We start from the raw sequence: 18,169 nt of genomic DNA on the forward strand, positions 1-18,169 counted from the left end.
CTGACGGACGCAGGCGCAGAGACCGCAGCGCGGGGCTGGGGGCGGATCAGGCCTAGCGAGGGCCTCGGGCCTGGGCCGTGGGCGAGCCGGGGAGAGGCCCCGAGGTGTGGGAGTCCGTCCCGAGGCGGCAGTGGCGGCTCCTGGACGCTCCTTCCCATTTTCTTTCCTTTCCCCCTAGTCTTCTCAGTGTGATTTTCTTGGTGAGTGATTTGAGGAGAAAGAAAGGGAAACTGTAGAAACCGGTCCGTTCCCATCGCATGCCTTTCCCCTTTTCGTTTCTTCCCCTTTCCGCTACTCCGTTGTGATCTCAACTGTGTCTGCGCGCATTTTCCCCGCTGCTTCTGCCTGGGCTGCCCGGAGCTCGCTCGGCTGCCCTGCTCGCCACCTGCGGGAGTGCGCGCCCACGTCCCGCCTTACGCCCATCCACCTGTCGCGCTGCGGTCCTCTGCGTCCTCCCTCTTTCTCCTGCGCCTCGCTGCTTCTCTGCTCCGCCCGTTTACCTCTTAGTCGGGTCCCTCCTCTTAGGTATTACTCCACCGACGTGTGGACTGGCTGTTTTTAAAAAGAGCAGCCTAAACCAGAAGGAGAAGCTTTTTTAAAGGGGCCCTTGAATTTTTGCTTATTTTGTTTGTTTGATTGGTTGCTGTCCCTTTTTTGATCTTGTCTTCTCAGAAAAGGTTTTATTCCGTTTTGAACCGCCTGGTCTTCCATAAGCCTATTCACGTAAGATTGCTGAAAGAAATTCATATAGAAGCCTTTGCCACCCCGAGTCTCTAAAAGGCATTTTGGCAAGGTTTGGGAAATAAGTTATTTGGTTGGAACCAAACTTACAGAGGCCACTGCCCACAGGGAATAAAGACGGTCAGAGATAAAAGACAACACCAGTATGGGTCGGCTCACTGCCAGGGTGCTCGGTGGAGAGAGAAAAACAGCACGATTGCTTCATTAACCTTTTAATTACTACTTAAAAGGCTATGCAGAATATGTAGGTGCTGATCATTTGGGACTTTTAGTGAATTTCATTAGCTAAGAATACATTTAGTTTTTTCTTATCCAGTTAATCAGATTTTTATCTTTATCCCGTGTGTTTAACATTTTATTTCAGATGGGTGACACGTTGGAAATGATGCTCCTGTTCACATCAGATTTTCTACTTTTTAAAACTTTTTTTTCTGTGTCTGTATACCACTTTGTCCTTTTCCTTTCCCCTTTATGTTTTTTTTGGGGGGGGGGGTTCTTTTTGCTTAGCATGTATAAAGAGACTCCTAATGATAACACTATTAGCCAATGGATGGTCATTGGCCTAAAGCTTATAAATATTCTAATGAAGAAACACTTTGGGATGTTTTTTGTTATTCAGTTCCTAAAAGAGCCAGTAAGTGTAAAGCCTGTTACCTCCAGTTAGTACCAACCGACCTTAGCTACAGTCCTGACTCTTTGGTGTTACCAAATACAGTAATTTCACTGATGACAATGTATTTATTGTGGTTTTAAAAATACCAAACAATTTATGATCTCACTATAGTATATTTAGTTTACAGTCTTGATGAAATTGTTAAATCATTTAGAAAGGAACTTTTTTCCCTTAGATCCTTGGTCTATAATTCTGCTTGCCTTTTGAAAACATATTTACAAAGAATATATTTCTATTTTTTTATAATTCCCTCAAAAAAAAAAACATAAAAAAGCAATACTGTTAAAGAAAATATCTGTGTCCAATATGCCCGCTAGGAATTAGTATTGATATATTGTCAGAGGTCATGAACCTTTTCCATAAAGGGCTATGTAATATTTTAGGCCTTTGCATGCTGAATGGTTTTGGTCAAAACTGCTCAACTCCACTGTTGTAGCTCAAAAACAGCCAAAGACAATAATAAACAGGTGAACAAATAAATAAGCAAAGTTGTGTTCCCATAAAACTTAATTTACAAAAAGGGTGATTATCCAGGTTTTGCACAGATTTGGCCTGTGGGTTGTGGTTTGCACAGACCCCTGCTATAAATGCTTGTACATACAAATTTGAGTTTTTTTGCTAAAGATTAATCTAATTTACTTAGATGAATAAAATGGGCATAGGTGGGAATATAAATAAGACAAGGAGGAGGAAAATAAACCCTGTGTAAGAGATACTCTTTGTAATATTTCTAAGTTACAGAGTTTAAAAGGATACTTAGGAAGTCTTGAATTAAATACTCACGACCACTAAGAGGATATCCAACGGGGCGCCTAGGTGGCGCAGTCGGTTGAGCGTCCGACTTCAGCCAGGTCACGATCTCGCGGTCCGGGAGTTCGAGCCCCGCATTGGGCTCTGGGCTGATGGCTCAGAGCCTGGAGCCTGTTTCGATTCTGTGTCTCCCTCTCTCTCTGCCCCTCCCCCGTTCATACTCTGTCTCTCTCTGTCCCAAAAATAAATAAACATTGAAAAAAAAAATTAAAAAAAAAAAAAGAGGATATCCAACAGCAAAAGAGTAGCCACAGGAAAGGCTTAATCAGCTTTGATACTAAATAGGGGCAAGGATGAGGGTTGAACTTGTAAATTCTACTTTTGATTATAAGAGCCCTGTGATTACAACATGGCACCGGAGTGTATGTTCCTTCCACCCTTTCCACCTTGCTATTTCTAGGTAAGTTAGGAGTTGACTGATACAAAGGCTTGTTATGAGAAGATTTTTGCTCAGTGTTCCAGAGCGGAATTTTACCCCCTGTGATTAGTTTATGTCTCAGTATATTTGCATTTTTTAAATTATGTATTGAGAAACGATTTATTGCTGTAAAAATGCAGTCATTTTTAAGAATTTTTAAAAATCAGGATGTCTTAAGACAATGGACTGGATTAGTCATTCTTCTGAGAAATTTAGATTGCATTAATATAGGGTGACAAGCATACTCAAGACATGAATATTTTCAGAAGTTTATTGAACTATAGCCAGTTCTCATCATAAAATAATTTTTAAAGTGCTGTGTCTTATGTTTTATTTTGGAATACTATGTTTTAAATGAGTGAGAAATGCTAAATCATCCTGACTAAATAGGATTTTGATGATTTCCCAGAGGAATTGGAAACTAGGTAATTTTATAATGGAATTGAAAAATTCTTCTCAACCATTCTGGAAGTAAAAATTGATAATGGGTATGATTTTAATTGATGAGCAGTCATCTAGTGTGACCTTAGGAAAACTTCACTGTACATAGGTTGCTGAAAATTAATATGGTTTTTGGTTTAAAAAATGTAAGCTTATTAGCATTTATGGGAAATAATTTGAAAGTGATTTAAAAAGTGATTTCTTTACTTTTTTTCCCTTGAATTCTTTATTCAGTTTTGATCAGCTTGCCACAGTAAAATTGTTAAATTTTGTGTCTTGAGATCAAAGAGTACGTGAATCATTATGTCCATGGGGACATTGTGTTTTTGTATTTTAAAGTTCTTGCTGTGACACTGACACATTACTGCCTTTTCATTTGTCTGTTTGAATGGCAGGTGTCTATTATGTCTAGAAAGTAACCAATGGAATTAGTGGATCAAAAAGCCCCACTCTAAGTGATTAGTAGGAAAACCTACTTAAAAAGTATTACTGTATAATGTGCTGGTCTTCCATCCTCTGAGGAGTTAGTAGGACTAAAATATTTTCATGAGGAACGTGGCTCTGCAAAAAATACTTCAGGATATTGGGATAGTAAAACCTGAGTACTTTATAGCCAAGTGATTTGGTCTAAATATCGCTTTTGTTTTCTGACTCTTGTAGTTGACTTCCATTTAATTGGAAATTGTTTTGTGGCTAAAGGAAAATTGCCTTTTCAGTGTCACAACATGGCTTTGAGTCATAAAGGAGGATGATAGGCAGTTGATCCTCACTTTTCACAGGTTCGACATTTGTGAATTCTGCTCGCTAGAATTTATTTATAACCCCAAGGTAATTCCCTGCAGAACCTGTGCATTTGTTCATGGACACACGCACTGTGGCGAAAGATAGGAGTCTCCTGATGCGCGTGCTCCAAGCTGAGGTCAAGCAAGGTGATGCTGTCTGCCTTCTGGTTTCAGCTCAAATACGGCCAACAAGTGTCCTTCTCCCATTCTATTTAGTGCCACATTTTTCACATTTCTGTGCCTCTAGTTAGTGATTTTGATGTTTACAATGGCCGCCAGAGGGCTGAAGTGTGCTTAGTGTTCCTAAGGCAATAAGGCTATGATGCACCTACAGATAAAATGTGCGTTAGATAGGCTTCATTCAGGCATAAGTTAGAGTACTATTGGCTGTTCAATGGTATTGAATCAAGCATATATATGTACAAATTTCATATTAAAAATATAAAAAATATATAAAATGTCAAAAAATATATAAAATGTCTAAACAGAGACATAAAACAAGGTTATATATTGATCAGTTGGCAAAAAGGTGACTAGAGACTCACAGGAACCTAACCCTGTATTTCCCCTAGGAGCAATGAGAATATTCAATATTCACTAATTTCGTACTCACGGTGACTTTATAGAATATAACTACCATGAATAACAAGAATTGACTATATTACTCTTAAGTAAACCTAATTTCCAGATGGAAGTTACATAGTGTGGGTATTATTCATCTTGTCTTTTGGTTTGCTTACAATGGATGTTGAAGCCCTAAAATTAATTTGAGGCTAAAATGTTTTAAAACAAAATTCAGTATGTTACTTAAAATAGAATTCATCGTCTTTATTTTTCTTTAACAGTAATACTATTTGTTTACATATTATAGCCCTTAACAACTCCCTTCTGCTATTTCTCAGGAAGCTTTTTATTGGTAAATAATACTGATACAGAATTAAATTGAACTGCCATAATTTTCTATTTTTAATTCATATAAAGTAAAGGAAAACTCAGGTTACAAAAGATAAGGTGAATGATGCATAATGTTTGTGTTACAGTCTTCTACTTTTAATAGTTGATGGTGAGCATTGTAGTAACCAACACAAAGTGGAGATCAGTTAAAAGATTTGATGTTCATAAAAACAAACCAGCTACTCAGGTAATATTAGAATGATTGCTAATACGGACATCAGAAAATTACACATTGGGAAGTAAAAAAAAGAACACACACTGTGATGTTATAAGCCAAAGCCTCCTGAATAGGAGGTTAATCAGGTTATTTTATAAAGTGCCTTCAAAATACCTAGTGTTCTCTCCTCCAGGAAAAATAACTAGTGTTAAGTACTTTACTAGAATACAGTTCAATAAAAGAGATTGCTGAAATGGCTCAAGTGTACCGTTCTCTGGTCCTTGGTTTACTACAGGAAGAGAATTAGACTGCATAGCAAAACAGTTCTTGATTCATGGATAAGTACCATTATTTTGTCTGAAGGTTTATAAACTAACCAGACCGTAAAAAAAATATACTTAGCCTTGAGTCTAGGTATTCTGATTCAAATTAAATGATTTTGGTCCACTGTTGCTGCATGGCAGTAATTAATATTACCATATATGAGAATATTCTTACGTGCCAGCCACTGTGAGATGTGCTTTGAATTTATTATAAGCTCAGTTAAGTAGCCAGGAGGTACCTGTATGTGGCCGACACTGTATTTGCACTTTTTACTGTAGGTTATCATTACGTACAAATCATGTAGTGATTCAGATGGATAAAACAACCGACAAGAGAAATTCAAACACTCATTTTATAGCTTTAGGCCACAGATTTAAATTTTTCTGTCATCACTAAACATCCAGTTAAGAAATGAAAATTTTAGGTGTCATTGTGAAAGATTGTACATTTGTTATTATTTGGTAATATTACTCTTTCATATTGCTTGGTGGAAAAAATTCCTTCAGTACGGTTTAATAAAATTTCTTTTGTAAGACACAGATATTGAAAAAAAGTATCTTAATCTTTTAATAATAGATTTGGGGAAACAGGAAAGGGGTCAATTGATTATTTGCCTATACTTTAAAATTTTTAGGTAGATATTTTAATAATAGACCAGTCTATGTGTGGAATTTTATAATATTATATGCAGTGATGATTAACTTGAAAATTTTTCTATTATAGACTCCGTTTTTTTGCTAAGATTGACTTTGCCTCAGCATCAACAAACTCTTCATCTAAGATTGGTTCCTGTGTGTCATATATTTACAAGTCAGTGGAAATTACAAGTCAGCACATACAAGCTGAAAAGCCAAATAAGGAAATGTAATCCTTCCCTTGACAGTTCTAATTTAACTTGTAAGTTAAATTCGGTGTTAGTTTAAAGTGGTTTAAATGTTTAATTACAGAACACAGTATTACAGATAATCAGAGTAGTAAATGATTGAAAGTTTTCAGAACATAGTTAAACATACCACCTAATATTTAATATGGCTTAGTTGTGGAACGTGTGAAAAGCCCCGCTACATGTATGTAGAACTCCTGTAGTGAATTTACATGAACATTGCAGCAGTTCCTAAATTGCATTTTGCACACGACTAAGAATTTGACTTGTATGGCTTACATTCATGTTTTAATGGTGAGTATATTTCCAAAGACAGGGATCTGACTAGCGTGGGGAATTGCAGAGCTGCTCTGCATGCCAGAATAATTATTTTCTCTCATCACTGGAAGCATTCCTGAGGCTTTTTTTTTTTTTTTTTTTTTGCTATCACTGTAGAGTCTGGAATTTGAGTTAAGTCTCTCCACTGATCACGTTTAGAGGACAGAAACAAAAGTGACAGTTTCATGCAGATAAGGTTATAGATACATAGCCTTTGACTGTGCTGTTAATTATCAATTTTTTCTTAACTGTTTGCATAATATTATACCTTTCATTTTAGCTTTTTAAAAGTCTTCAATATGAAAAGTATGTAAGAATGATCTTTTACAATATGCCTATAAAAGACACATAAGACAAAAAAATGTCATACCTTTGCCCTATCATTTGGGAAGTTATTTAAGTGTTTTGTAAGCAAATATTTTAGCCTGCTTTCCTGTTGTGAGTTTTATAAGAAACTTATAAGTCTGTCTGCATGTTCATACGACTAAAGAGAAATATGAAGAATATTCAGCTTTTGTGAATTGCAAGTAAATAGCATTCCAAATAATCCTTGTTTATATGGGTTGTAAACCAAGAAACAATTTTCATTACAGGAAAAGAACTACTACTCTGATTTTGTGTGTGTGTGTGTGTGTGTGTGTGTGTGTGTGTTTTAAAGCCTCTATGATAAGGCATTTTCTGGATAAAGTGTTGCTTATAGTTACAAATTTCTAAAGTTTTGATGATTCAGTCTTGAGATCGAAAAGATTATTAAGAGGATATCTGTAATATTTGAGAATTTGGGTTTAAGTGCTTTTTAAATGTCCCATACATTTGAAAGATTTCTAAACAGTTTATGTACAGTGGACATGGTTATTTTCAGTCCTGTTGGGACTTTAAGTCCGTTGAAATTAGTAACCAAATGTCTTTTTTGTTTTTATGTTTTGAAAAGGGCTAAAGCCAGTTTTTAGGTTGACTTGGGCAGAAAAGTGAAAAGAGAATGCTCCACTTTAACCGGTGTCCGCATCTGAAACAAATAGCCCAGAAATGTTTTCCTAGTGTACATGTTAGAACGGATAAACATGTGCAGCTGTTTCTTTCAAGAACCTTTGCACTTGCAGAATTCAGGAAGTCATGGCACTCAACCCACTCTCTTGTCGGAGACAAAAATATTATCCTGATGGGACCTCCTGGTGCTGGGAAAACAACAGTAGGCAGAATAATAGGTCAGAAACTAGGTTGTTGTGTCATAGACGTGGATGATGATATCCTTGAAAAAACCTGGAATATGAGTGTGTCTGAAAAATTACAGGATGTTGGTAATGAGCAATTTTTAGAAGAGGAAGGAAAAGCTGTGTTAAACTTCTCTGCATCTGGAAGTGTGATTTCCCTTACTGGGTCCAATCCAATGCATGATGCTAGCATGTGGCATCTGAAGAAAAATGGGATAATTGTATACCTGGACGTACCTCTAATAGATCTAGTCAGTCGTTTAAAATTCATGAAAGTAGATAGGATTGTAGGTCAGAATGCTGGCACATCTATGAAAGACTTACTTAAATTTAGAAGACAGTATTATAAGAAATGGTACGATACCCGTGTTTTTTGTGAAAGTGGGGCTTCCCCAGAGGAGGTAGCTGACAAAGTGCTTAATGCAGTTAAAAGATACCAAGATGTGGACTCAGAAACGTTCATTTCAACAAGACACAATTGGCCTAAAGACTGCAAGCAGAAGGTCTCAACAAAATTCTTTAGTGAAGCAGTGATTGAGGGGTTAGCTTCTGATGGTGGACTCTTCGTTCCTGAGAAGGAGTTTCCAAAATTAAACTGTAGGGAGTGGAAAAGCCTAGTAGGAGCAACCTACATAGAAAGAGCACAAATACTATTGGAAAAGTGTATACATCCTGCTGACATACCTGCTGCCAGATTGGGAGAAATGATTGAAACTGCTTATGGGGAAAACTTTGCCTGCTCAAAAATCGCCCCTGTCAGGCACCTTTCAGGCAACCAGTTCATCCTGGAGCTGTTCCATGGACCAACAGGATCATTTAAAGATTTGTCTTTACAGCTTCTGCCTCATCTGTTTGCACACTGTATTCCACCAAGCTGCAATTATATGATACTTGTAGCTACGTCAGGAGACACGGGCAGCGCAGTCTTAAATGGTTTTAGTCGTATTAATAAGAATCACAAGCAAAGAATAGCCGTGGCCACATTTTTCCCTGAAAATGGAGTAAGTGATTTTCAAAAAGCACAAATAATTGGCAGCCAGAAAGAAAATGGGTGGGCAGTGGGTGTCAAGTCAGATTTTGATTTTTGCCAGACAGCTATAAAAAGAATTTTTAAAGATTCTGACTTTACTGGCTTTCTTATTATGGAACATGGAACTATCTTAAGTTCAGCTAATTCCATCAACTGGGGCCGACTGCTTCCCCAAGTAGTTTATCATGCTTCTGCATATCTTGATCTTGTTAGCCAAGGATTTATTTCTTTTGGAAGCCCAGTGGATGTCTGTATTCCCACAGGAAACTTTGGTAACATTTTAGCAGCAGTGTATGCCAAAATGATGGGAATCCCTATTCGAAAATTTATTTGTGCCTCTAATCAGAACCATGTTCTGACTGATTTTATAAAAACAGGACATTATGATCTGAGGGAAAGAAAAATAACTCCTACCTTTTCACCATCAATAGATATTCTTAAAGCTTCAAACCTGGAACGACATTTACACATGATGGCTAATAAAGATGGAGGGTTAATGGCAAAATTATTTAATCAACTAGAAGAGCAGCAGCACTTCCAGATAGACAAGATGCTAGTCGAGAAACTTCAGCAGGATTTTGTAGCCGACTGGTGCTCTGAGAGAGAGTGCCTTGCAGCTATTCATTCCACCTACAGTACTTCAGGGTATATTCTGGATCCACACACTGCGGTTGCAAAAGTGGTTGCGGACAGAATGCAAGACAAAACTTGCCCAGTGATTGTCTCATCTACAGCTCATTACTCAAAGTTTGCACCTGCTATCATGCAGGCTTTAAAGATTAAAGAAATCAACCATACTTCATCAAGTCAGCTTTATTTACTGAGTTCATACAACGCATTACCTCCACCTCATGAAGCTTTATTAGAAAGAATGAAGCAGCAAGAGAAGATGGAGTACCAGGTCTGTGCAGCTGATGTGGACGTCCTAAAGAATCATGTGGAAAAACTAATACAAAATCAATTCATATAAAAATGTTTTGAGTAAAATATTTTTTTCTGGTGATAAGCATGCGATAATAAATCACAAACATTGATTTGGAGTACAATAGTATTTTCATTTTTTTTGTAAATACATCTATACGTAGGCCTGTTACCTTTTGGAATTTCAATAACCTAATCTCGGTGACTGAACATTGTACCTGCACATGCTGCTTGGAACCTTATCATCTAGAAGTGACAAAAGGGTAGCATAGTGCATGGACCTTTGTGCCGTTGTGCAGTGCTTTGCACTCATTAGGGATATGTCAATTTCCACTCCCTCATCCCACTTTTAAATGGACCAAAATGTCTGCTATTCACCCTGGCAATTAAAATATTTAAACAGTCGTTTTGTAATACATCTGTAACCATTACTAGGTTTGTATTGACTAGAAAGAGAATTTATCATTCAAATGGCAAACTTGTATGGAAGAAGTAGTAAGCCCATCTCTTAAGATAGGGCCAGTGTTTTTAACTCTCCTCAAACTCCACATTTTGGACTACAGTTAATGGTATGTATCCTACATGATCCAAATTAGATAAGTGCTTTGTCCTTCACATCCCTTTGGATAGCTATAGTTAGGGTGATGCAGTTTGAAAATCAAGACACATGATTAAAATCTAGGATGTAATTATCAACGGAACTACTTAGTAGTGGATATAGAAGTAAAATTACTTATCTCTTTCATGAGAAAAGTTTTCCCAAAATTCAGAGTATTTGAATCGTCTTAATAGAAGTATGCTTATAGTTATAGGTGGCAGTTTTTCCGTATTATTTGGAATCCATTCCTATATAATTTGCCTATTATTTCTCTTTACAGTGAACATTGTCTCTTTTGGCAACTGAAATCACACACAATCATACACACACATTTAGCTTTCTTTTCTTGGTAGTAACTATAATTTTAACCATGATTTATATTTGTGAATTTCCTGGATATTTTATTTCTGAATTAAAGATTGCCACTAAAAGGATCTATAGTGTAATGGACTACTCTCAGCCACAAGATGGCATTCCTAACATAATTTGTCTTTGCTGATAACGTTCTGCTTCATTTCCTAAGAGACCTACCTCTATGAAGAAGCATCTTAAAAGTTGTAAAAAAAAAAAAAAAATTAGCTGAATGAGCAGAAACAATTTGTTTAAAAAATATAAAAATTCAAACCAGTTTTATGTTAACATTAGATCTCTGGCTTGTTTCTACAAAGCTCTAAAACCAAAAATTGAAAATCAGAAGCAGTGACAAAATAATGGAGGACTCAAAGTTCACTTACTCATGTGTTCTTACTTTGTTTACTTATTTTTTTGCATATCTTATTTTTTTTAAGAATATCTGGTTTAAGTAGATGGCATATTTAGAAAATGCAGCTAAATGTTTGCTGTGTGTATAAGAATGCACTATTTCTAAAAGGAGGGCAAAAGTTTTTGTTTGTTTTTTTTTAAGACATGATTTATGTCCTTGAGAACCGTAGTTAGGGAGGCAAAAAAATCATGTACAACACAAAGGAGTTACTGTAAGATAGTTGATGAGTAAGTAAAATATTAGTGATACAGCTAAGTGTTGTAAGGATTAAAAGAGGCAAGGGTTGCCATGGAATAGTCAGAAAACGTTTCACCCAGGACGTAGAATCTGGGGTGAGTCTTGAAGGATGGGAAGATTTTCTAGGTGAAAAGGAAGGGGAAATACATTCCAGGCAGAGGGAAGGGAAACGAATTAAGGTGAAATGCGCAAGAGAACGCTGGCATTTATTTATCTGTAGTCCGTTTGTTCTCACTGCCCCAACCTGTTACTCATGCCTTCACTTCTCAAAGCCAGCTCTGTCCTTTCCCTCTCAGCTGATAACCTTGCCTCATTCAAGAGGAGCAAGTTACCATATATGATGGACTTGCGTTTACAGAGACTGTATGAATCTGTGCCTGTTTCTATCCTTCCTTACTGCCCTTTGGCTGGATTAGTCGTGCTCCCCCTCAGTTCAGAGGCGAACCTCTTCAAGTGTGCCTTGCCTAATTAGTCATCCCTGTTGTTTCTCCCCTCTCTCCCCTTTGATGGAAATGTTCTGTGTCATTCAGATGCTCTCCATATCTTAGAAAGCACAAGAGCAAAGCAAAATCTCTGTAAACATTCATATTTCTTCCTATCTACTCTTTTATTTCTTTATACTCAAGATGAATGCTCTTCAAAAAGAGTTGTCTACATGTACAGTCACCATTTTCTTGCCTCTCATTTTCTCCACTTTGTCAAGTATATGCACAGTTTAAGAATGAATAATAAAACAAATACCCATGTACTCACCACCTTGCTTTGAAAGTAGAACATTACTCACATCTCTGATAGCCACACTGTCTTCTCTTTGATCACGTGCACTTCTCTCCCCCAGAGGTAACTATATCCTAAATTTTCTATTCATCATTCCCTGGTTTGTTTTTATAGCTTTTCACTGTTTAGTTTTTCCTCTTTTTGAATTTTATGTAAATACACTCACACTGCATGTATTTTTACATGACTTTCTCTTGCTCAAAAACTTTAAAATTCATCCATGCAGATGAATGGAGCCACAGTTACTAATTTTTATTACTGTATAATAGTCCATTGTATGAATACCACCGTCTATCCATTACCAGTTAGTGGACATCTAGATTGTTTAAGTTTTATCTGTTCTTATATGCAGTAGGTACACTTTTGTAAAATTTGTGTTGAAGGTTAGTGAATATGAACTTTCAAACGTTTGTGCTTCTTTCTAATAACATGTAAAAATCGATATCATATCTTGGCATTATTAAAATAAAAATGCTTTATGAAATGAAAATTTATTATCAAACTTCTGGCTATGATTATAATTTCTAGCTTTAACTATCTTTGAAATTATTTTATAATGCCATAACTATAGTGCAAATAATATTTATGAGGAAAAATTAATATTACATATTAATAGAAAATCATAAAATATGTTTCCATCAAAATAGAGTTTAGAAGGCAATAAATTATTTCGTTTGAGGTTTTTGTCAGATTGGAATAGCAAATCACTTTTAAAAAGAATCACTTATGCAAATACTGTTTCACTCCTTTAAATAATTTATAAACTTTATGTAATTCACACTACTTAATGTTAGTTTTTTTTTAAAGGCCGTTTTCATGTGAACCTCAAACCCATGAAAACATAAATAGTATAGTTTTTGCCCCTGTCCAGGAACATGAATAAAATCTACATATGAAATATTTATTTGCGTGGACCCTGAGTGTGTGCTCCAATCATTAAAATCAGTAGTTTCATCTCTTCAAACTTTAAAACAAATAGTCTCTTTCAAAATCAAAGTTAGCATAAGCTCCTCTGAGTCAAAACAGCAGAGCCAAGAAAGTTTCCAGTGTCATACAAAAGTGACCTGTCAAAGACAGGAAACCGAATCAGCATGTCTAACAATACTCTGATCCATTGGCATTTTTTTCACCAGAGCTCTACATCAAAAAGTTGAATTTGCTTCCAATAGAAGGCTGCATTAGTCAATCTAGCTATTTTTCTTTTAAAACTCTTTTATTTCTGAGTTCTTAGGACTTTCTTCTTCCAAGTGGTGATAACAATCGTCTTGAGGAGTGACTGCACTGAAGTTACATGTGCAGATGTGTCACTAATTAGGTTATCATAATAGACTTTATTGAGAGTTTAGTGGCTTATAATATGCAGAGTTAAAATGGCAGGTTAAATTTCATTTATTAATAATAGGAGAGCTTATAATTTAACTTACTTAAATCCATAATGAATTGTTTTAAATAAATTGTCATATTTGGTGAATGAGTTCTAAAATTAGTCAATTTAATATCATCTCATAGCAAGTGTAATGGTATCCTTACAAGGCTTTTTGAACAAATGCTTTGTTGTTTTTTCAAAATGGAAACTTTGAGATCCATTCTCCGGAGTTCATGAGAAATGCTAAAATAAGAGAAACCTCCAGAAGCCATTTGAACAGTTTGAAGTTAATGAAGTTAATACCTTTTGACGAAAAGGCATCTGCTTGGCACTCTATGACACAAATATTAACACATGTTGATTTTTAATTATTTAATTGTATTTCAGGTTAAACTAGGCTTATTTGTACTCATAGTAATATTAAAATTTAATTATGTGCTCAACAATGGGTTTCTTTCAAAGCCATGTAAAAAATACTGTTTTGGGTACACTTGGCAACATGTGCCCCAGGGTGGTAATCCATGTGATAGTACATCTTTTTCTTTAAAATTAGAGGACTTCTGTGTTTCAAAGCGTTTTGTGTACAGCATTCATTGTCTCTTGTTCTTATTGAATAACTAGTATTTTGGAAAACAAATTCTTGGGTAAGATTTAAAGTTTTAATTTTAGTGCTTTGAAGAAAGAACTTGAATATTCTCACCTGTTACCTAAGATATCTTCTCTTTGGCCAAATAAAATGGCGACTCATCTGGTAGGACCTGAAGTTGATATAAGGTTTTATTTTGATTTGGGTTCCAAAAACATAATTCGTCAAGGATACCTGTTTTCCCTTCATGGGTCTCAGAATTGGATTGACATTTCTTTTACCTATTTTTAATGACTGCCAGTCTCTGGTAAAATAATATTGATTATAAACATTGATAAACTGCATAATATTTTAAAATTGGGTCTATAAATTAGGAATTGTGGAAAGAGAGGGCTAAATAAGCTGCCCTTGGGCTCAGAGGTGGAGGTGTGTTGCAGGGTGAGATTAGCTGGCAAGAGGAAGTTTCTCATCTCCATAGGTTAGGGGGGTGTCAGTCAGTACTGATAGATGAACTCTTGGCGGAGAGGGAAATTCATCTTTAAATTTCTACTGTAGTAAACACAATGTAGTGATTAGTAAATGTTTACCAAAAGATACTGTGTCTTACTTAAATTTGGTCTTTTCTGGACAATTGATCTCCTTTTGCCTCAGTTTCTCTATGTGTTATAGATGGATAATACTTATAATTTGCCCCACTCTTTGAAGAACAATGTCACTGAGATTAGTAAATAACTAAGCGCACCCTCTTTGGAGTTAAACTGCTATATAAATAATTTCTATATAAATGCTCTATAGTGACTTGGGAATTAATTCCTCAACTGGGAGTATATGCCCTTGATCAGGAATGCTCTAATGAATTACTGAAAATGGTAGTCTGATATATTCGGAAGGTAGGTGGTTTATTCCCAGGGCAGTAGATTTCAAACTATAATGAACATCAGAATGAACTTGGGTATGAAAGACACTTGTTGGGATGAGCACTTGGTGTTATACACAGGGGATGAATCACTGGAATCTATTCCTGAAATCATTATTGCACTATATGCTAATTTGGGTGTAAATTAAAAATAAATAAGTAAATAAAAAATTAAAAAGTATGTAATAAAAAAAAGAATTAACTTGGGTCCTTGTTAAAAATACTGATTCCTTAGGTTCAGGCTTGGGTTCTGGCCCATCAAGTCAGGAGTAAGACCTAGAAACTCGTATTATATGATTATTATTTATTTATTAAAAAAATTTTTTTAACGTTTATTTATTTTTGAGAGACAGAGACAGAGCGTGAAAGGGGGAGGGGCAGAGAGAGAGGGAGACACAGAATCCGAGGCAGGCTCCAGGCTCTGAGCTGCCAGCCCAGAGCCCAACGTGGGGCTCGAACCCACAAACTGTGAGATCAAACTGTGAGCTGAAGTCAGACGCTTAACTGACTGAGCCACCCAGGTGCCCCTAGAAACTCGTATTTCAAAAAATTATTTATAATCATGGGAACATGCAGATAACAAACTTACCACATTAACCTTTTTTAAGTGTACATCTCTGTTTTTAAGTGTACAGGACTGTTAGGTATATTCACTTGTTGTGCAACCAATCTCCAGAACTCTTTTCGTCTTGCAAAACTGAAACTCTATACACATTAAACACCTCCCCATTTCCCTTTCCTGCCAGGCCCTGGCAACCACCATTCTACTTTCTCTTCCTACGATTTGACTACTCTAGTTATCTCATATAAATAGAATCATACAGTATTTGTCCTTTTGTAACTGCTTACCTCACTTAGGACAATGTCCTCAAGTTTCCATCCACGTTGTACCACATTTTGTCTGTCTGTTCATCCACTGATGGTCACCTACATTGCTTGTACATTTTGGCTATTGTAGATACAGCTGCTATAAACATGGGTACAAATACCTCTCCAAAACACCACTTTCAAGTTTCTTGAATGTATTTCCAGAAATGGAGTTGCTAGATGGTGTAATTCTATTTATATAATTTGGGGGGGGGAACTGCCATATTGTTTTTCATAGCAGCTACACCATTTCCTATTCCCACCAATGGGGGCTTGTATTAGTTTTAAATTGTGCTTTTAAAAACAGAGCTATACATATACTTACTTTTAAAAGTCAAACAGTTTTGAAAAGCTGAGGAGATGGCAGACTATTGTCCCCCAAAAAACATCTCCAGTATCCTGAGGTTTGAGCTTTTTTTTTTTTTTAATGTTTGTTAATTTATTTTGAGAGGCAGAGTGAGCAGGGGAGGGGCAGAAAGAGAGGAAGAGAGAGAATCCAAGCAGACAACTCTGTCAGGGCAGAGCCCAACGCAGAGTTGGATCCCACAAACTGAGAGATCATGACCTGAGCCACAATCAATGTCGGACCCCCAACTGACTAAGCCACCCAGATGCCGTCCCAATCCTGTTTTATGTTAGGAAGTAAAGGAAGGAGGAGGGAGTTGAAGTCAAAAGGTGACTGATATCTGTAGACTTTGAAGAAGGTTGAGTAACTTCTTTGTCCTTAGTCAGTTGATCTTTGCATACAGGAATCTGTTCATGTCACTCCTGTAAATCTTAAACATAGCATAGTCATTTCTGTATGTACTTCTCTCCTCAGGTGAAGTAGATTTGGGGTAAAAAGCACTTTTTGCAAATCCTAGCTGTAACATGCCTACTTGCAGGGCTAAGCAGAAGTTTCTAAAGTATAGATCACAGCAGCAAGGGAAATAGATGCAACATGGAGTCAGACATGCTAAATTCCTTCCTGGTACACATATTGGCACATTATTCCTGTTTTAAGGAAACCTGTTTCAACTATGTTTAACCCTTTCTTCTCAAATTGATTTGTCAATTGAAAGGAAAATTATAAATATTTTGCAGGACATACTTCAAAAAGTGTTAGAATAGGGAAATAAAGGCTGAGGACTTTGAAGAAGTTTCATGGATCTTAAAGTAGTGCCTCTACATCATTTTTTTTTAAGTAAGGAAACAATTTAATCCAACCTATTTGAAAATAAAATGAAAACTAGACAATAATGAGTACAACATAAAATTTATAGGGATGAAGTTACAGTGGAAGTCAGACATGTAAGGCTTGCAATGCATTTAATATGTATGTACATGTACATGTATGCATATATGTGTGTATATGTATATATATGCTAGAAAAAGAACTTATAACTCCCCACAAAAGACTTAAGAATTAAGGAAAATACCAACCAACACTCATGACTGAATTACCTGCCTTCATTAATCATAACCATAGATTGGCTATGGATATAAGAGTTAGACAAAAATTAACTAAAGCATTCTGTGAAAATCGGTCATATATAATTACAGAAAAGAATATTATATATTTTATTATTGTTTATAATTTTGCTATACATCATTTACTCAGTAAAGGTATAACAAACACCCACTTTTTTTTCAGAGAGCCTTTTACTACTACTGCACTGATTATATGGCAAACATATAATATCACTTTTCTAAAATCTGAAGAAGTTTTAATTCCAAAACACATTTACCCTATGGGTTTTGGATAAGGGATTATGAACCTGCTCATTTTAGCACAGTTCTCTAATAGAGCAGAAAATATATGCAAGAAAATAGCATTTCTACTGGGTCGAGTGGTTTAAATAAATGATTTAATATCCTGATTTGACAAAATTTAAGATTATTCGTATTTGTTTTGAGTTTTGCAAGGCTCAAGTCAAGTAGCAGTTTTCAAAAAACAGTTTTACTTGCCCTTGATAGTACTTTCTTCCTCTCCAATTTCCAAGCAGATTATCTCTCCGATCTGGTTGAGATTTTAAATATAATTGGTTGACATAATATTTAAACAACTGCCAAATCAGTATGGGTCATTACCAGAAAATACATCATTTCTTGTAAATTCCACATCTGTGTGGTTTCTTGTCTAATAAAGCAATGTAACTTAATCCTAAAAGATCCTAATAGCTTGTTTTTTCACAGTATTTTGTATATTTTCCAGATGAAGAGTCATCAGGTCAAGAGGTACCCCTTTTTCTTTTCAATGTGGTAGTCTAGTATGAAGAAATACAGATCGTCTTGCTCCTGAGAAAAGTTGAATATAACAATATTTTACTGGCAGTGGAAAGAAGGAAAATATTAGTTTAAATCAGGTCAAGAGCATAAAATTTCTACTGGGCAAAAGTAGTACCAAAATGAAATAA

At 35.9% G+C, this 18,169-nt stretch overlaps 1 protein-coding gene across 5 annotated transcripts; it reads left to right on the forward strand.

Moving 5' to 3' along the window:
* The first annotated feature begins 59 nt into the window (after positions 1–59).
* Positions 60–9,776, forward strand: THNSL1 (threonine synthase like 1). 5 transcript variants are annotated; one of them, XM_053225406.1, is made up of 4 exons: positions 60–200; positions 3,800–4,012; positions 6,024–6,197; positions 7,433–9,776. In XM_053225406.1, exon 4 carries the CDS (start codon positions 7,481–7,483, stop codon positions 9,710–9,712), a length of 2,232 nt encoding a protein of 743 aa, XP_053081381.1. In that variant the 5' UTR covers positions 60–200; positions 3,800–4,012; positions 6,024–6,197; positions 7,433–7,480; the 3' UTR covers positions 9,713–9,776. The 5 variants fall into 5 exon arrangements, with proteins under 5 accessions (XP_053081381.1, XP_053081383.1, XP_026929467.1 ...); XM_053225408.1 differs by having other exon boundaries at positions 3,800–3,911; XM_027073666.2 differs by having other exon boundaries at positions 3,800–3,862.
* The last annotated feature ends 8,393 nt before the right edge of the window (positions 9,777–18,169 follow it).

The sequence above is a fragment of the Acinonyx jubatus genome, chromosome B4 (assembly GCF_027475565.1).
Source record: "Acinonyx jubatus isolate Ajub_Pintada_27869175 chromosome B4, VMU_Ajub_asm_v1.0, whole genome shotgun sequence".
NCBI classification, from domain to species: domain Eukaryota; kingdom Metazoa; phylum Chordata; class Mammalia; order Carnivora; family Felidae; genus Acinonyx; species Acinonyx jubatus.